This window comes from Bufo bufo, chromosome 1 (assembly GCF_905171765.1).
Source record: "Bufo bufo chromosome 1, aBufBuf1.1, whole genome shotgun sequence".
Taxonomy (NCBI): Eukaryota; Metazoa; Chordata; class Amphibia; order Anura; family Bufonidae; genus Bufo; species Bufo bufo.
In genome coordinates, this window is record NC_053389.1 from 113,012,206 (window position 1) to 113,032,694 (window position 20,489).

Genomic DNA, 20,489 nt, shown 5'->3' on the forward strand with positions numbered 1-20,489 from the left:
TAATTACAGCCCTTAGTTCCTCCTTTATAGACGGAACCAGGTCTTTTACCATATTAGTGGTACACTTTTTGCAGAGTTTTTTGTTATATGTATCAGGCAATCTAACTGAACAGACAACACACTTTTTAATTTGTGGACTAGCTTTAGCTTTCTGAGCCCCATCCTTCTCACTCTGCACACATACAGGAAGAGGGGAGACAGAGGTATAAGGGGGTTAGCATAAGTAACATAACCAGCATTCCCCCACAGAGACTATCTTACTTACAGTAGAAGGTCCCTTAGAAGTTTCCATCTGACCAGAACCCGGCTCAGACTATTTTAATTGTACCACCTCTGATGCCCTTTAAATACTCTTACCTGTAGACCTCAGATCAGTGGGCGACTTTCGCCATGATCCTGCATGCCAATTGTAGCTCTGCCCCCTCCGCGTGCGTTCCACAGACCGGAAGTACCTCCTGGAACGCACGTGAGCCGCATACGACTTCCAGTGGCGTCATCATGAATGCTGAAAGTATCGGATTGCAATGAGGAGCTTACCAAAGAACCGGAGGGACTCCCTGAGTGTCTGGTCACACATGGACCTCCACGCCCAACACGCTGAGTGGGAGGTAGGGAGCAGGGATTTTGAAGGGCTCCCCAGCACCTCAATACCCAACTAGGGCACGATTGCTGCCTGCTTCCCTCATGTGTATAAGGCATTCCTTTTCTTATCAACGCCTCTGCCTGCCTTAGAACAGAAATGGGCTCATAGCAATGCCATGAGGATGATCTATCTCCCACCTGGAGGGACAGGAAGACACTGAGGAAGAGCCGAAGTAGGGTCAAATTTATACTTCCTGTCCTTACCTGGCGGGGGCGGGTCATCTCTCATGGTATGCCGTCATGGAGGATGAAAGGGAAAAAAACTCCATGGCTTTCAATGGTGCATGTAATAAAAAACTGAAAATGTGCCTGGTCAGGAAGGGGGTAAATGACTCGGTCTTGAACTGGTGAATATTGTTGACCACAACTGTATAAAATATAGGGGTTTTCTGGGACTTCTATATTAATGGGTCTTTCCTTAGGCCTTTATTGCCCGGCTGTGGCCATATTGCGGCCCGCAAATAGCGGGTCCACAATATGCGGGCACCGTCCGTGTGCTCCCCACATCACGGATGCGGACCCATTCACTTGAATGGGTCCGCAATCCGGAGCTGCGGTGCGAACGGAGGCACGAAACCCCACGGAAGCACTGCGGAGTGTTTCCGTGGTGTTTCTGCCCTTGCCTCCGCACTGCAAAAAAATAGAACATGTTCTATTTTTTTGCAGTGCAGACGGATCACGGGCCCATTCAAGTTGAATGGGTCTCGATCTGTACGGATGTTACCCATGCATTGGGGACGCAAATTGCGGTCCCCAATGCAGGGAACGGTCGCACAACGGACGTGTGCATGAGGCCTTAGGATCAGTAAAGTTTTGACTGGTGAGATCACCTCAATCAATACGACGAGAGGGTTACTTGTGCACCAGTAAGCCATGGTCACTTCACAGCACTGTTCAGTCCGAGGCTGCAGATGTAGTACCAGGTACAACCCTTTGTATGGATGAGCTCTGGTGCCAGTGTAAACAATGAATGGGCCATGGCACTTGCATGAGGCAAGGACTGGCTCCAGGTATGGCTTTTTCATTAGAGCCCAAGCCTCAGAATACACTTCTCTGCTTCAGCGATCTTCCCCTAACTCTTTGACAAGTAACACACATTACTGGACGGGGGTCTTTGTTCAACGTTAATTTATTAGAAGTACATTGATAGAATAAGGGTTACAATTATACATACACAGCACCAACATCAAGCCTGACATAAAGGGACCGAAGGGTCTTCCATACATCTTCCAGGAGTCAGAGATAGATAGGATGGGATCAGATATTACTGTAAACGGTTTCTGTTTTATCAGAATCCTACTGTTAGGGCTGATTAACACGACCGCGCTCGGTCCAGGGAACACAGTCCGTGTGTCGGCTGCATCTCCCCTGACCTGAACTGACTGCATCATACTGATTTATGATCAGTTCCTATCTGATTGCGGGTCCTATGTACTGAACTGACATGTTGATGTAAGTACAGTACAATAGAGCTGCAATCAGATAGGAACTGATCATAAATCACTATGATGCAGTCAGTTCAGGTCAGGGGAGCCGCAGTCGGACTGGGAGATGAGACTGACACATATACTGTGCTTCCTGGACCAAGTCTGGCTGTCTGAATCAGCCCTTAAAGGGGTTGTCTCGGCTTTTACTTTTGATGACCTATCCTCAGGATAAGTCATCAATATCAGAGCGGTGGGGGTGCCGGGTGTCTGTATCAGACGGTCTTTGCCACAGACAGCAGTAGTGAACAGGAAGAGAGACGGCAGACGGCACGTGCGCACTGTGATCGGTGAGGGGCGGGTGTCGGACCCCTAACGATCTGATATTGATGACCTATCCTAAGGATATAACAAAAGCGGACAACACCTTTAGGTCTAACACTTCTGTCCTGAGATGTTACTCCACTTTCTACACCGCCCCTTTATTGGAGCAGGATGCAGAGCATTTTTATGCATTTTTAAAAAGTCACTGTTCATAAATCTGGACAGGCTAACCACAAATACTTTCTCAACCACTTTTCAAAACTGACATGAGTAGCGTAAAAATGCAAAAAACGTAAAAAGTCCAATTCTGAAACTTTCTGAAGGCAGAATTCTGGAGTGCAGAACCACACACAGGATTTGATATCATCCCTCCAGTTCTTTTTGGTAATCAAATAGTATCACATGGGGGGGGGGGGAGTAGTACAGAGATTGCAATTCCTTTATAGTAATGGATAGCAACACAACTGCTGAGGTGAGACAGTAAAGGGGCTTTCTCAGCCATTGGGGCCATACCCGCAAGGATATGCCATTAATGTCTGACTGGCAGCGACCTGACTGCTGTAACCCGCACTGATCACTAAAATAAAGTAGAAGTGCCACTTTGTCTCTTAGTAGCTCTGCCCACAAGGCTGTCACAAGGTCCATTATTGTCAATGGCCTCCTATGTGGAAAAAGCAGAGCAAAGTGGCACATGCTTTCCAAGGTGGCACTGCCACTTTTTTCTTGTGATTAGCAGGGGGTTAATGCAGTCAGATCCCCACCAATCGGACACTGCTGTCCCATCCCAATGCATGGTCACTAGTATCCCTCTAGAGCATGGATGCCCAACCTGCGGCCCTCCAGCTGTTACAAAACTACAACTCCCAGCATGCCCGGTCATCCTACAGCAGGGTATGATGGGAGTTGCAGTTTTGCAACAGCTGGAGGGCTGCAGGTTGAGCATCCCTGCTCTAGAGCAACCCCTTTAACTAAGATTTTTTTTAAAATAGGTTACATCAGGCGTGGGTTGAAATAAAATAAAAACTAGTTGGTGTACAAGTGCTAAACCATACTACGAAACTGTAACAAACCCGCAGCACTGGTTACAAACACACGCCCTGAGTTATAGTAAGGCAGAGTTCACACTTCAGTTAGGGTGGGTTCACACTAGCGTTAGGGATTCCGTTATGGCTTTCCGTTATAACATGGGTATAACGGAATGCCCAGACAGAATGCAAAACGGAAGCCTTTAAAAGGCATTCTGTTTGCTTTCCATCCTAATATAAGTCTATGGGAAAGCATAACGGATCCGTCTGGGACCCATAGACTTCTATTAGGACGGAAAGCAAACAGAATGCCTTTTAAAAGCTTCCGTTTTGCATTCCGTCGTAATACAAGTCTATGGGCAGAAGAACGGATCCGTCCTTCCGTCTTATGGATTTCGTTTTTTTCCGTTATAACCATGTTATAACGGAAAGCCATAACGGAATCCCTAACGCTAGTGTGAACCCACCCTAAATTTGGTCAGTTATTTCCATCAGTTATTGTGAGCAAAAACCAGTAGTGAAGCCTACTCCGAGATAACGTATAAGGGAAAGATCTGTGTTTTTGACCCGCACCTGGTTTTGGCTCACAATCACTGATGGAAATAACTGACCAAATAACTGAAGTGTGAACTCGGCCTATCACGTACACCCAACTTTCCCTGAACGCAGTTTTTCTGAATCTATTTAACACACCTACAGTATATATTTGCACACTGCCTCATTACCAAAGGCATGGGAAACGCATCACATTATGCAAGCAGAGGGGCGATTTATACCGGCTCCAAGTGTGAAATCTTAAAGTGCTCCTGAAAATCCTTGGATGAGGCAGAGAGATCCTGACGGTAATTGAAGATTGATTGGTAATCCTTACTGGTCTTCAGAAGCTCATTATTCTTCCGAGCTTCATAATGGAACTGCGCGTTCTTCATCTCATACCTGGAGGTAAAATGCAGAATGTGAACTTGACCGAGAACTAATAAACTTACTTCTCCATAATGTCAGTCTAGCGGTCATGGACAACGTTCCTTTCTATTAGGGCATCTGGATATAACTAGTGAGGTGTGGAGGTGGCAGTCTCATCTGGATAACTATTAGTGCATAAGGGCATCATAGAGGGAAGTCTCTGGCAGATCCATGTATTTATCTGCTCTGTCACTCATTGTAATAGCTGACAGGTAATGTTACATTTGCTTTGCGGTGACCGTATGACCAGAGGTGTCTGCTCCTGTCAACAGAAGCAAATTGCCAGGGATTAAAGAAGCAGGAACCACAAAGATGAGATGACTCCCCGGGTGACTTCTACTTGAAAAGTTACACCTTTGGCATGTGTACAGTACTGATCAAAGGTAAATTAATATATAAAATTATGCCCAGAAGGCATGAGGACCCCCTCCTCCTCCAAATTTACTGAGAGGGACCACAGTTGAGCTTCATATGTGCTCAACCTTGTTCCAACAGACCAAGCAGAATTTTTATGCACAGTTACTTCTAAAAGTTGGATAACTTTTGCCACTGGTTCTCATTTGGATGGTCAAAAACAGACAAGATTATTCTCCGAGGCCAAGTGTCCTGGTCACCTAAGGCTCTGTTCACATTTCTTTCAAACCCTACATTTGCTGTACATACAAGTATACGTCAAATGTCTCCATAGGGCTCCAGTCACCTGATCTCAAAACTATTGAAGAGGATGGGTCAGCACTGCGGTTTGCACATGTCCAGGGAAGGCGTCCCACTCGAAAAAAGCTCAGGCTTGGACCGAAAGTAGTCACTGATAATGCTATTATGCTTTGAATAAAAGTATCTTCAAGAGAAAGTGAGTGCCGGTCCTTCTTCGCTATATGCTGATCTCATAACGGTGACTATTTGGTTTTGGTCAGGCTGCTATAAGTCAGTATATTTTTGTTTCTTACTGTATAGACAAACGTAGTCGACTATACCACGTGGTATACAGGAGTTAATAGGGGATGTCTATTCGGTAGCCTACAGAACGTCAGAGCCTTTTATCAGAGGTATACGACAGCAATGCTCCCAAAGTATACATCTGATGAAAGGCTCAGATCCTACATGAACGGACCTTAAGATGGGTAATGCTGGTTCGTGCAACAAGAAGGATGTTCCCGGTTCTGAATCCTTCCAACAAGAAAAATAGGTTAAGTACGTATGACTGAATCAGGGGAGGTCACTAACGGGAAAAGTACTGAAGAAGTCACAGCAATAAGCCTTTCTTCACATTTCAAGATTGAAAAAGACCCAGCAGGGTGGAAACAATGCTATTCCTACCTCTAAACTGATGACAAGTACAAAAGGGCAGGTTGTTGACTGTTTCTATAAATGACAGTGAGACCACGAGAGATCAGAAATACAGATTCTCACCACTTTGGCTTTGGTCCTCGGGTCCTTTCCAGCTCCTGCTGCCTTTTAATCTCCAGTAACAATTCCTCCTCCACGCGGAGCCGCTCCAGTCGTAACCGAGTGAGCTCCTGCTGGTACGGAGAAGCTTCCACGACAGAAATCCCCACATCGGCCCCTGCCAGTGTCTTCAAGAATCTAACACAACAAAGTCAATGTTCATTAAATCATCAACACGTATAGCATATCAGGGTTAAAGAGTACATCGTATGGTCAAGTCATGGAAAGCTGGGACTACTCCATATTAGTCATCTGCAGTCCCAATAGCAGCACCGGTCTTACATCCCAGGCCAATTCTGTTTGGCTATTGGCATATAAACATATGTACATCAGAGAAGTATAGATAGTACTGTGTCTAGTATGTCTCCTAAAAGACTCCTGCCCGCCCGCTGCGAGTCACTGCAATTGCATTTTCCCACAAATGTTCTAGGCTCAAAAAGGATGTGTTACAGTTGTACAGCAGTATAACCAATTTTCACCTCCCCATGTTCTCTGATGCTCAGTTCAGACGGTATGGAGATTGCAGAGAGCTGTATTCCGCTATCTCCATTAGTCGCATAGACTTTGAATAGAATAGCATTGTGCACACTCGACCGCCACTCCGTTCAAATGGGTAAGCTTCTGAAAATTGGTGGGGATTCAGTGGTCTGACCCACACCGACCTCGCAGTTATTAACTATCCCATAAATAGGTGAAAATTGCTTATCACTATTCATAACTGGGATACCCTTACCCAAAACTTGCTAAATCTCTGGGTTATTGTGCATGAAAAGGGGGAAATTTTATCCTGTATTGTCATAATGCTAGTTCCCCCAATCCCTCAATTGGACACCAAATCTACAAGATGGAGTTTAGGAGATGTGGGACTGAACATGGAGGTCCTGTCCATTTGACCGTATGAGGCCCAGATATTTAAAATGTGGTCCTGCATCATGACATCTCACTCAAAGAAGTCCCTACTGCAATATACCAGAAACAGTATATTTTACGATTAATATGTGGGGTCAAACGCAAAGGGTCTTGACAGCTTCAAAACACAATGCTCAAGTAATATCTTACCTCATTCAGCCTTAAAGAAGCATTCCCACAATTTCTTTTATTCTCTGACCTGTTAGAAAGGTACGTGACGCAAACTGTAGTGAAGGTAATCTTCTTACCAGTAACTGTATTTGTGAGTTATAACCTCGCTTCAAACACTCAGCTGTGTCATGTGACCAACACTGACTTTCCAAATAACACAGCATCTTATGTGTGGACAGGAAGCCAGTTTCTCTATGTATTCCTATCAGATATGAAAGAACAGAGAAGTAACTGACTTCCTGTCCTGTGTCAGTTGGAGATCAGAGTGCTGGTCACATGACACAGCTGAAGATCAGAAGTTAGGTTATAACTCACAAAATACAGTCACTGGCAAGAAGATTACCGTCACAACCATTTATATCATGTACCTTTCTAACAGGTCAGAGAATAAAAAGTTGTGTGGGAGTGCTTCTGTAACTACATAAACAGTCAAAGAGGTCTAGCATACCAGAAAAAAAGCAAGGCAAGTCTATACCTATTACTGATCTCTTCTGCAGTAGGTGCCGATATTGCAGATGATGGGATGCTGTACGGAGACCACGAATAGCTCAGATTGCTTCTCATCTTCCTCGGAGGAGTGAAGGACCTTGTGACCAAAGTTCCTGGTCTGTAGAACCGTGAGCGTGACTGCCTATTGGAAGATGATGTCTTCCCACTGGATTTCATTCTTGGTGGAGGTTGAGCACAGGCATTAGTTTTGGCAGAGTTTGGCCTCCAGATGGGCTTTGGCGATTGAGAACTTGATCTCAGCCATCTGGTTTTCTTTGAGGCAGGGGAAAATGAATGAGAACGGTCTGGGGACTGAGATCTTCCTCTTGCTGTAGAAACTCTAGTTCTTTCTGGAGAACCAGAACGTACAGCGATCTTGGGGGGTAATAAAGACTTGACTCCAACAATATGAGGAGCACCAAGCTTCACAGGGATGGATTCTCTGTAAGCAATGTCTGAAGGGGTCAAAGATGAAGATGTGGAATTCAACTCTGAAAATGGATCAATGACAGCTGGGCGGCTTATTGATAACTTCGAAAATGTTGGTAGCCCAGAACTCTGTACTGTAGAAAACATCTCATGTGGCTTGTTGAGATGATTTGACTCTAAAAACCAGTCTGATGCTACAGTAGGATCACTGGTACCTTTATGCAAGGAGTCATCCATTTTATTTGGCCACTCATGGATACTGGAGTTTGATCTCTTGCTTTCAAAATTCAGACTAGAAGCCAAACTATCCACCTGTACCTGGAGTTTCCTCAAATTTTCCTCCAAGTCATCGATGGTGATATTCTCTTTGGTATATGAAGACAGTGTGTTACCTGGTTTTAATGCAGGATGTCTGGTTAGAAACATTACATTTTACATTTCCAATTCAACAGAACATCCTTTAAGTTCAACCTTTATTTGCTGGCCTTCAAGATAACCCGCACTCCATGCCCCAACTCCTCATTGGAGGGTGGAAGGACAAAGCACATGAATTACCACTTAAAAGAGTCATACTATCTATTCTACAGTCTTAATATATATACCTTGTATATCTATACATAGTACACAACATAAAAAGGAAACACCCTAAAAATAGTCACTTCTACTAAAATAGACAACAGGTTAGGCTTACCATTTAATTCATCGGGAAATGTGCGTCCTTCCCCTCGGCTCCCATGTAATCTACGATTGTTAGCAGACTCTTGAAAGCTAAGATTATGGCTGCTTGTCGTCTTCTGCGTATTGCTTAGGAATTCATATGGCTTCTCTCTGAAAAATGAAGGTTATAAGACTTCAATGGTGTGTAGTAGACAATAACTGACTACTTGGCAAGTGGACAAGGAGAAAAGCATATGTCCCTTCCATACGGTATCTAACGTGTAAAGATTAGCACCAAGAGGTTATTGTAGACTTCAGGAAATATGCCCCCAGGCTTGAAGTGATCCTCCATGATCCCACTAAGGGTACCTGCACACTTGCGGACTACACACAGGTTTTGTGCATGGATTATCGTATGGAAAACCCGCAGCGTTAATACAGTACCAGCAAAGTGAATAAGATTTGTCAAATCTCATGTACCCTTTGCTTTTATTTTATCTGTGCGGAAACTGACCTGCCGTGCGAATTTTAAAATATCCAGCATGCCAATTATTGGTGCGATTCCACACCTTCTGTAGAGTGGTTTCCCCCATAGACTTCAATGGGGTTGCAAATATAAACAGAAAATTTGCACCAAAAAACACATAAAAAACATACAAAAACCGCTGGATTAATATGTGGTTTTGTACGGATTTCCTCTAGATTTTGTGTGCACTGTGTGCAGGTATGACTGCGCCTCATTCCACGCTGTACCTGCGCAGCAATTACCTGGTAAACTTTATGGTGGTTTATTATCAGTTTTTTTACAATAATATTTCCTTGGTTGCGATGGAAATCAGCTCTCCATTCACTGACTTTCTGATGTGGGTATACACAGCAGCCAATCTGAGGAGATGGAGATGCATGGCGAGAGGAGAGAGCAGCAGCAGCCAGGACCTATGATAAGACCGGAGGTTTGATTCAGACTACCGCAGACTCCCTGTAGGCACTATACCGAAGGAGCAAACTCTCAGGAGAATAGACAGCAGCTAATACATTCTCTCACCGCGAGCTGCCATGCTGTGCCCGAGCTCCGCCCCTGTCCCCAGTATTTAGTCAATGGGGACGGAGCGGCGGTCCGGCAGCGCGGCGAAATAGCGGCAGGATGGATCTGACAGGGTGAACAGCCTGTCAGATCCGTCCTGCCGCTAGTGTGAAAGTAGCCTAAATTATATAAAAACATTATATAAAACAATAAAAATATTATAATAAGATAATATACAATATAACTGCCCTGGGCCACCAGGGATACTGGAATTAAATCAACCATCAATCCCTTCACTACAAAGACCCTTTAGGATCCTTACCGTAAACCCTCACTCTCTTATTTCACCAAGTATACTGACATTAACCCCTTTCCTACCCCAGACCACAAGGGATTCTGACATAACCTCTTCATGCCCTAAACCTCCAGAAATATTAGCATTAACCCTTTCACTGCCCTAGATAGCCAGGTATACTCACATAAAGGCCAGACATACACACGAGCGAGTTCAATGTGAGGAACTTGCAGCGTGTGGTCCTGTTCTGACCTCTGGTTGTCTGACAGGATCGCACAGAATTAGGGCTCATGCACACAAACGTATTTTCTTTCCGCTTCCATTCCTTTTTGTTTTTTTGCAGACCGTATGCAGAACCATTCACTTCAATGGGGCTGTAGAAAATACAGAAGGTACTCCGTGTGCATTCCGTTTCCGTATGTCCGCATGGCCATTCTGCAAAAAAGTACTGCATGTCCTATTATTGTCTGCAAATCAAGGTCCGAGGCCCCATTCAATTAAATGGATCCGCCAAAAATACGGAACGCACATGGAACACATCCGTATGTCATCCGCATTTCATCCGTATTTTGCGGAGCCATACTGTAGAAACGCTATGCCCAGCCCATATTGCTCATGTGTTTGGTGATTAATAAGTTACTGTTTCTGTATACGATACGATCCGCAAAAAAAGGATCAAATACGGAAACCATATGGATATGTTTTGTGCAATAACGGAACGGAAGAGGACTTAAATCAGAGGAAAAAAAAACTCGCATACGGAACAACGGATCAGTGAAAAACGGACCGCAACACAACAACGGTCGTGTGCATGAGCCCTTATAATGATTTATAATGCTGTCTGACCCTGTGAGTCCTGGAATCGACAGCTTTATATCAGTGTAAGGGCTTGTTCACACGACCGTATGTATTTTGCGGTTCGGTAAAAAACGGATCCGCTAAAAATATGGATGACTTCCATGTGCATTCCGTATTTTGTGGAACTAAACAGCTGGCCCCTAATAGAACAGTCCTATCCTTGTCCGTAATGCGGACAATAATAGGATATGTTCTATTTTTTTGCGGAACGGAAATACAGACATACGGAAACAGAATGCACACGGAGTACCTTCCGTTTTTTTTGCGGACCCATTGAAATAAATGGTTCCGAATACGGTCCGCAAAAAAAATGGAACGGACATGGAAAGAAAATACGTTCATGTGCATGAGCCCTTATGGCTTTTTCAGTGTTTTGCGGAACGTTTTTAACTGACCCATTTTTTGTTTCAGTTACATTCTGTTTTTCCGTTCTGTATGGCGTATACAGTAATTACATAGAAAAAATTGGGCTGGGCATAAAATTTTTAATAGATGGTTCCGCAAAAACGGAACAGATACGGAAGACATACGGAGTACATTCCATATGTGTTCTGTTTTTTTTGCGGACCCATTGACTTGAATGGAGCCACGGAACGTGATTTGCGGGCAAATAATAGGACATGTTCTATTTTTTTGCGGAACGGAAATACAGAAAGGGAATGCATACAGAGTACATTCCGTTTTTTTGGCGGAACCACTGAAATAATTGGTTCCGTATACGGAACGCAAAAAAAAGTTTTGTGTGAAGGAGCCCTTAGGGGTCCGGTTCTCCTCCGCTCCACTGACAGAATCGCACAGCATTAGGGCTCATGCACACGACGTGTGCTGGCTGTTCCGTGCATTGGGGACCACTATTTGCGGTCCCCAATGCACGGCAACATCCGTGCAGCGGCCGCAGACAGATCCAGACACATTGAACTTGAATGGGTCCGTGATCTGTCCGCACCGCAAAAAAGTAGTGCATGCACTACTTTTTTGTGGTGTGGAGGCACGGACAGAAAACCCACAGAAGTAGGCCTCATGCACACGACCGTATTTTGTTTCCGTATCCGATCCGTTTTTTTTGCGGCTAGGATGCGGACCCATTCATTTCAATGGGTCCGCAAAATACGCGGACAGCACACTGTGTGCTGTCCGCATCAGTATGTCCGTTCCATTGCTCCGCAAAAAAAATAGTGCATGTCCTACTTTTTTCTAGTTTGCGGACAAGGATAGGCATTATTACAATGGATCCGCAAAAAAAAAAAAGGATGCCATACGGAACGTCATCCGTTTTTTTTGCGGATACGCAATTTGCGGACCGCAAAACACATACGGTCGTGTGCATGTAGCCGTACTCTGTAGTGCTTCCGTGGGCTTCCGTTCCGTGCCTCCATTCCGCATCTCCCGGATTGCGGACCCATTGAAGTGAAATACACGGGCTGCACACGGCCAGTGCCCGTGTATTGCGGACCCACCGTATGCGGGCTGCAATACGACCACGGGCAGCACACGGTCGTGTGCATGAGCCCTAATGCTGTGCGATCCTGTCAGCGGAGATTGACACACGCTGCGAGTTCCTCGCATTGAACTAGATTGTGTGTGTCTGGCTTAACTCCCTTTACTGCCATAAACCACCAGGCATCCTGACGTTAATCCTTTCATTACCCAAGAGTCTCCTATTCCACCACCAGGTACTGTATACAGACATTAACCCCTTCACTCTCCTACCCCACCAGGACCGTAGGCAATGACCTTTAGTACGGTTTATCTAGATATTACGTAGCTCTCTATATCTGGCTGTTGTATTGGGACGCTGCACAGTAACATTTAGTTGATGCAGTCCTCTGTTACCCGGCTTAGAGGGAACGGTGCCCAGATTATTAGAGGGAATGCTGCCAGAGATGCCCGTGGCTGGCGACCGCGAGAGGAAATACCGCACCAGAGCCTGGTAACATCTACCTGGGACACTGCTATTGTTTTCTTACTAGCAGCCATCATCACATCCAGTACATTATATAGTAAATATCTTATCCATTCCATTTTGCTGGAATATATGCAATTCATTTTAGTAATTTTCTCTTTAAAGTAAATCCTTGTGACCCTGAACCTGAACTCAGACGACCTCCTGGTTATTTTCAGGCCTGGTTCAGCCTGCCGGATCCTCTACTTCCCGGTGGATCCCCGCTGACTGCAATCAGGTCCGGCAGTGATCCGGTCGATTTCCGGCAAAAATGTTGGCCGGACAAAAACTGTTGGGTGCAGGAGTATTTCATCCTTTATTTGCCGGAATCCGCAACGGAGGCTCCTGCTGGAACGTCTGCCGCAGATGTGAACCTAGCCTCTGAGAAGCTGAATATAACCGGACTGAATCAGTCTGGACTATTGCGTTTTATTCGATGTATGCCTTTAATAGCTCAGCCCTGCAGGCTGGATACATCTAATACAATATAAGGATCATGTGTCAGGTTTGGGATCCTCAATAATCGCACAATCTCCTTTATTACTGAGGATGTGTGGGACGGCTGCAGCGGTTTCCATGACAGCGAGCGGTCCTACAGCGAAACCCCCCCCCCCCCCCATTCACAGAATGCATTGTTACTGACATTATGGAAGCAGCTACGGGAAACCGGAGGCAGGAGGTGCTCAACGGCATCATAGAAGGAGGACAAGCCGCAAAATACATCTGGACGCTCAAGAAATTAGGTTTACATTTGAACATTTTTGGAAAAGTGAAGGGAGATAGATGTATATGTTCAGTTTTAGAGGAAATGTCCACTTTACACAGATGATAGATTGCGATAGATAGATAGATAGATAGATAGATAGATAGATAGATAGATAGATAGATAGAAAGATATATGATAGATAGATAGATAGATAGATAGATAGATAGATAGAGAGATATATAGATAATAGATAGATATAGATGATAGATAATAAATAGATAGATAGATAGATAGATAGATAGATAGATAGAGAGATAGAGAGATAGATAGAGAGAGATAGATAGAGAGATAGAGAGATAGATAGAGAGAGATAGATAGAGAGATAGATCTGGATAAAGATGATCGATACAGTGGTGCTTGAAAGTTTGTGAACCTTTCAGAATGTTTTGTATTTCTGCATAAATTTGACCTAAAGCTGCATCAGATTTCCACACAAGTCCTAAAAGTAGATAAAGATAACCAAATCCAACAAATGAGTCAAGATATTAGAATTGGTCATTTATTTATTGAGAAAAATGCTTTAATATCCCATCTGTGAGGGGCAAAAGTATGTGAACCTTTGCTTTCAGTATCTGGTGTGACCTCCTTCTGCAGCTACAGGTGAAACTCGAAAAATTTGAATATCGTGCAAAAGTCCATTTATTTCAGTAATGCAACTTTAAAGGAATTGCAGTAATGCAGCTCAAAATGTGAATTTTGTGAAAAGGTTCAATGTTCTAGGCTCAAAGTGTCACACTGTAGTCAGCTAATTAATCCACACCCCATGAGCAAAGGGGACCTGAGATTGTGACTTTGGGGTTTCATAAGCTGTAAGCCATAATCATCCAAATTATACCAAATAAAGGCTTGAAATATCTCGCTTTGCATGTAATGAGTCTCTCATCTGTTAGTTTCACCTTTTAAGTTGCATTACTGAAATAAATGAACTGATGCTCTTCCTTTGCGTCCTCCTTCTCTGCAGCGAGATCCCGTGCCTGCGCTATCCATTGCTTGGCCGGGGCATGCGCACTGCGATGCCCATTGTGGGCACGGCATCGCAGTATCTACTACGCATGCGCCGGCCAACGGCGAGAAACAGCGGCGAGGAGGCGGACCAGAGACACCCACAATGGGCATCGCAGTGCGCATGCCCCGGCCAAGCAATGGATAGCGCAGGCGCGGGATCTCGCTGCAGAGAAGGAGGACGCAAAGGAAGAGCGGGGCGGGCAGAGGAAGAGGCTGGAGCAGGGATATGACGAAAAGAGGCAGAACAGCCTGGGCTCCAACGAGGTGAACGCCGCCCTGGGCACTTGCGAGCCCTAATTTACATATGAATAAAAGTCCGTTTTTGCCTTGGGGGAACTTCACAAGCAAACATCAAAGGTACCATTAGAATCATAGACTGCTATGCTAGAGCGCTATGTAAGCGGTCTATAAGGTCACAATCTGGTGACAGACTCCCTTTAACCTTCAAATAATCTGCTGATCCTAAAGGTTCACATACTTTTGCCCCCTCGCAGATACTGGACCATTTTCCTCAAAAAATAACCAGACCAAATGTAATATTTTTAACTCATTTGGTGGATTTGATTAACTTTATCTACTTTTAAGATTTGTTTGAAAATCTGATGTAGTTTTAGGTCACATATATGAAGGAATGCAGAAAATTCTAAAGGGTTCTCAAACTTTCAAGTACCACGACAAATAGATAGATCGATAGATTTCCTATTCTTAATAGTAGCTGATAGCAGAGTGCTCCCACCATCAAGATCTCAGGAGGACCCACATTATGAACAAACCAGATAACCCCTTGAAGTTACTTCACTAAAGGTCTTGGTCATGTTATGGCCACAGCTCAGCTTCTTGATGGACCCACGCACTTCGGACTCTTCCGCGCTCACTTATTACAGCTTTGTACAAACTGTGGAGTTGGAAAACCCTGTAGCCTATTCATTTTAGAGATTGGTGGGGTCACAGCACATGGGCCTCCTACAATTACAACTTACGGTATAACGTCGATATTTATTGCCACCTTCAGTGTCCACATGAGATGACCTACATGTCATCCCCAATTCTTCCATTGAATTGCTTACATTTTAAAGGGGTTGTCCAGAACTTCAAGACAAACCCAAGGAATCTTGTCCCCTGTGGACGGTAGCACTCGCCTTGTATTACCCGTAGGTGAGGTTTCGTCAAACGGCGTTAGATCCACTGAACAAAGTGGTCACATGACTGGGCGCGGAGACGTCACTATGGACGATACCTCACTGCCACCTGCCTTTGATTACCAGGAGACTCCCCAAGTCCCAGACAGCAGTGATGATGTATGCATGACCACCACTCATGAAATAACGGGTGGTCACCGAGGTCGGGCATCCAGTCACACCTAGTTTAGGTTGGAAAAACCTATTTTTCACTCTCTTGCAAATTGTAAGACATTTGCAAAATGCAACTTAAGACACCTGGCCCCAGCAAGTGTATGACCCCAGCCTTAGAGAGCCTACAGGGCATGCTGAGACGTGTAGTCCTACTGATACCCCCCTCCTCCCAACATCAGACCTATCAATAACCATCAATGGTGTATCTAGGGAGTCTCTATAAGTATAATGGCCCCCACGTCTTCATCCACCTACCTGAGCACTGCTTTCCTCCCGTGCAGGACGAACGCTCCCTCCGCTCCCTGAGCCATGGTGGCTTCTCTGCTTCTATCCTCCGTTACTAAGGGAGGAGTCAAACAAGACGTTGCTAAGCGAAAGCCTCCTCTTCAACAAAAAGTTCGCTTTTCCCACAGGTCTGCTACTTTTGTCCCGTCGCGCTTTCCGTCCACAGGAAGCCGAAAGCCGGTCGCAGGCTCAGCCAATAGCCTTCTGGCGCGGCTCGTGACGTTATCGGCCCAGCAGGTTGTGTGGAAAGTGACCTTGCGCCGAGGTTGATGCGCATGCGCGGTGATTCGCTGGCTGCCCCACGTGTGTATCAGTGAGAGGAGATCGGTGCTGTGACTGTCCGCTCCCCCGGTAGATTATGTCTTGGTTATTCGGCTATAACAAGGGGCAGGGGGCGCCGCCAGATGTGCCAGGCTTGCCGGTGCCCCCTCCGCCTCCTGGAGGGAGTGGAGATGGGGGAGACAAGAACAAGCCCAAGGACAAATGGAGCAACTTCGACCCCACCGGCCTTGAGAGGGCAGCCAAAGCCGCCAGGGACCTTGACCAGTCCAGTAAGTGCATGGGTAGGACAGGGCGGTGTAGTGGGTGCAGAGGTGACAGGCCATGCTGGGGCTTGTAGTTCTTACACTGTGTGGGGGATATTTGTCATCGGTCTGTACAATGTCATTGGTGTGCGACGCTGATTACCGCTTATCACTTGGGTAGACCACTTGTATATATGTGGCATGTCTAGAAGAATAGTGACCTCCATGATAAAAGAGAGCGCTGCGCTGTCACCTGTGCCCGATGGACAGGACCACCAAGGATGGAGCCATGGCCGCCGGTCCAGCGTGCCACGGTGCCGGACTATCAGATATTCTGCACTATGGGCGCATACATCATGTACGGTAGACACCACGTTGTTGGGGGTGGCAGGTCCTGTCCTGATCGCCCGCCGTTATTGCTTCTGACCCTAATATTTGCTTTGTGGACCATGTAGAGTGTGATGTACGTCGTGTCCTATGTAATGTCTGTGCTTCCCCCGCCCGGCTCTGATGTGCCAATGTCACTGTTGACCCATGGTTGCATCATTCTCCTTGGTCTGTGGACTGTAGGGCACACGGCTGCAGGATTCTGTCACCACTAGCTGTATAGAAGCTTTTCTGTATTAGACGTTGTTTTGCTTCCTTACCCTCTGTTTGCTGTCATTGAATGGAACCGTTCTTATTCTGGGTATCCTAACATTACATAGCTATTGCCTGCACACTGCCTCCGCTCTCCTGGCTGAGGATGCATGTGTCCTAGGGGTTCGGCGACACGACGACATGTCATGTAATGTTTGTCAATGGTGTCGCAATGTGACAGTCACAAAAAAATCCAGACGTTTGATTCACGCGTGGCTTTTACTCTATTGACTTTAATGTAAGTCACGTGGCTCGCCTGTGCTCTCACGGCTCTAAATAATCGTGCGACAGCAAGTTATACACACACACGACGTGACGCCGGACCCTAAATGGTGAGAAAGCCGCTGCCAGGTGTCTCCGACTGTGGCTTTTCTATCTCGGAACAAGAGGATCGGGCAGTTTAAAACCAACATGTTCAATCCTTATCTATCCATACACATTAGATAGGAGGCCAGTGTTTTACAAATTGGCAGGTTTGACCAGCTACCACACTGAAGCCGGGGGAGCTCAGCTGTCAGATAGGTGAGCAGGGCTGTGATCGGTTCTTACTAACCATCTGCAGAGATCTTGAAGACATTGATGAATCGGGATACTTTCACACTAGCGTTTTTCTTTTCCAGCACTGAGTTCCGTCCTAGGGGCTCTATACCGGAAAAGAACTGATCAGTTTCATCCCCATGCAATCTGAATGGAGAGAAATCCATGCAGGATGTCATCAGTTCAGTCACTGTACGGCACTTTGGACGCAGACCGGTAAAAATGTGGGGAAAAAAATAGAAACTGATCCGTTTGTCCGTATGACATCCGGAGAGACAGATCCGTTCTTGCAATGCATTTGTGATCCGGATCCGTCTACAAATGCTGTCCGTTTTCATGCAGATTGCCTGATCCAGCAGACGGAACTGCCAGCCGGATCACTGCCGCAAGTGTGAAAGTACCCTTAAAGGGTCTGTGCAATCAAAGACAAATCGCTAGAAGGAGGTGAAAAATCGTCACTTCTCATGCAGTTGCCTCGTTTTTGAAGGAACCAAGTAGAGAAAAGTGGTGAGAAACTTTCTTGGTGCCTCTGCCAAGCAACTGGGAAGGCGCCCCAGTGCTCGGACCCCTGCAGGTTGGTAATTGGTATTACACTGTAGCCCGAAGGGGAGCCGCTACTATCAGTCCATGATTCTGCACATCAGATGACTGGAGACCTGTAGTGATCATGAGGTTACATGGCGCCTTCCCAGTCTGGAATGGCTGATAACGGAGAGCAGTAGATATAAGGAGGAACTGAAATAAGTCGGAGTACCTGGGTAAGGTAGGTGCTCCTGCAAGAGAGACCCACCTTGTAGCCATCTTTAGAGGAGTCGGGCGCAGAAGAACTGTATTTATCTCTATTTTCCATCTTTATTTCTTAGAACATGCCAAAGAAGCCCTCGGCCTGGCAAAGCTGCAAGAAGAGACCCTGCAAATGGAGCAGCAATCTAAAGTTAAGGTACATCCGGAACGATGACTGAAAACGCTTCCATTACTTTAGGAGAGCGCTATCGCTGTGAAATATGGAAAGAGGAGCCGCGCTAAAATGAAAAGATCGTAATTACTCACTGGGGAGTTGTTCAGACTGGAATGCTTAAAGCTGCGGCCGGGATACTCTGCAGCGGAGTACAGGATGAGGAGAAATCTGCTTTTTTTTGTTCCACGAAGGGCTCACGAACAAACATATTTTCATTCCGTGTCCGTTTCTTTTTCTTTTTTTTTTTGCCGACCATATGCAGAACTATTCATTTCAGTGGGTCCGCAAAAAACCCTGAAAGTTACTCCGTATGCATTCCGTTTCCGTATGTCCGTTCCGCCAAAAAATAGAGCATGTTCATTATTGTCCGCATTACGGACAAGGATAGGACTGTTCTATTAGGGGGCCGAGTCTTCCGTTCCGCAAAATACGGAATTCACACGGACGTCACCGATATTTTTTGCGGATCCTTTTTTTGTGCATTGCAAAAATACATACGGTCGTGTGCATGAGCCCTAACCGTGCCACTCTTGTCCCATGGTTTTGTCTGGTGCCGCAGTTTAGCGCTGTTGAAGTGAATGGTGCGATGCTGTACTACCACACTCCGCCTATGGAGAGGTTTGGCGCTGTTTTTAGAAGAAATCCGCCATGTATTAGTGAGAATTTATCTCCATGAAGAGTTGAGTAACGTTGTGAATACATGACCTTATTTCTCTTGTACTAATCCTGAGCTGCGGTTACGATTCTGCAGTTTTCAGAATGAAAAGCTCCCATCGTTGCCTGCTTGTTCAGTGTCTGCACAGAGCTTGCTCTGGGGATTTTCAGTCTTTGAAGCCGTCTCTGCACAGCAATCTAATGTGGGAGTAATTAAAGGGGATCTGCAGTTATTTCACGTTATGCCCTATCAACAGGATAAGGAATAACTGTGGGGGTCTGACTGCTGGGACCACCACTCATCATTAGATCGGGACCTGAAATGAATGGAGTGGCAGGGCAAGCATACGTACTGCCATTCCATTCATCTCTGTGGGGCTGCTGGAGATGGCGCAGTACAACAGCTGGTCCCATAGAGATGAATGGAGGTGCAGTGGGCATGCTCATCCTGCTGCTCTGTTCATTTTGGGGGCTTGCCATGGGGTACTGGGCCCAAGTTCTTGTGATCAGTGCGGGTCGCAGCCCAATCTAATTGTTATACCCTATTCTGCATAGGGGATAACTTGAAATATAAAGGCAGTCTGTCTCCAGTGGACCCTCCCCCATCCAACTGCTTGCATAGACACATAGGTGGGGCTCACCTGATTTAAGGCTACAAGCACACGATCGTTGTTTTGGTCCGCATCCGAGCCGCAGATTTTGCGGCTTGGATGCGGACCCATTCACTTCAATGGAGCTGCAAAAGAACGCGCACAGCACTCCGTGCGCTGTCCGCATCCGTTTCTCCGTTCCGTGGTCCGCAAAAAAAATATAACCTGTCCTATTCTTGTTTGTTTTGCGCACAAGAATAGGCAGTTATATCAATGGCTGTCTGTGCCGTTCCGCAAATTGCGGAATGCACACGGACACCATCCGTGTTTTGCGGACCGCAAAACACGCAATGGTCGCATGCATGTAGTCTAACACTGTTTTTCTTTTGTTGGTCTGAGGCGCCTTTCCCGAATGATACCTTTTTCTTAATACACAAATTAGGTATTTGGGACAATGGGGGCATCGCCATTTTCTTGTTGCTGTGCCACTGCCTGTCCCTACTGTCAGAGCATCGGGGAGAGAGGCTCGCCACAGAAAGGAGAGCAATGGTGACACTGTCATTGCACCAAAGGCCTTATTT

The 20,489-nt window shown here is 45.8% G+C and overlaps 2 protein-coding genes across 2 annotated transcripts in view; one reads left to right on the forward strand and one right to left on the reverse strand.

The window, feature by feature from the left end:
* Positions 1–4,098: 4,098 nt before the first annotated feature.
* LOC120997762 lies at positions 4,099–16,123 on the reverse strand. Its single transcript, XM_040428031.1, has 5 exons — positions 15,977–16,123; positions 8,514–8,650; positions 7,380–8,214; positions 5,789–5,962; positions 4,099–4,351 (listed from the first exon to the last, which is right to left on the reverse strand). Exons 1-5 carry the CDS (start codon positions 16,030–16,032, stop codon positions 4,186–4,188), a joined length of 1,368 nt encoding a protein of 455 aa, XP_040283965.1. The 5' UTR covers positions 16,033–16,123; the 3' UTR covers positions 4,099–4,185.
* A 132-nt stretch (positions 16,124–16,255) lies between these two features.
* Positions 16,256–20,489, forward strand: part of ATAD3A (ATPase family AAA domain containing 3A) — a 100,513-nt gene continuing 96,279 nt past the window's right edge. The window contains exons 1-2 of the mRNA XM_040428041.1: positions 16,256–16,557; positions 18,570–18,646. Coding sequence (XP_040283975.1) covers positions 16,365–16,557; positions 18,570–18,646 — 270 coding nt within the window. The 5' untranslated portion in view covers positions 16,256–16,364. The remainder of the gene's footprint in view (positions 16,558–18,569; positions 18,647–20,489) is intronic.

Bases quoted from the DNA above. Each gene is read 5' to 3' on its own strand.
- LOC120997762 (XM_040428031.1), bottom strand. From the start codon at position 16,032: ATGGCTCAGGGAGCGGAGGGAGCGTTCGTCCTGCACGGGAGGAAAGCA. The intron at 8,651-15,976 runs GTAGGTGGATGA...TTCATTTTTCAG, and splicing joins GGGAGGAAAGCAGTGCTCAG to AGAGAAGCCATATGAATTCC. The intron at 4,352-5,788 runs GTGAGAATCTGT...TTTTACCTCCAG, and splicing joins CGAGGACCAAAGCCAAAGTG to GTATGAGATGAAGAACGCGC.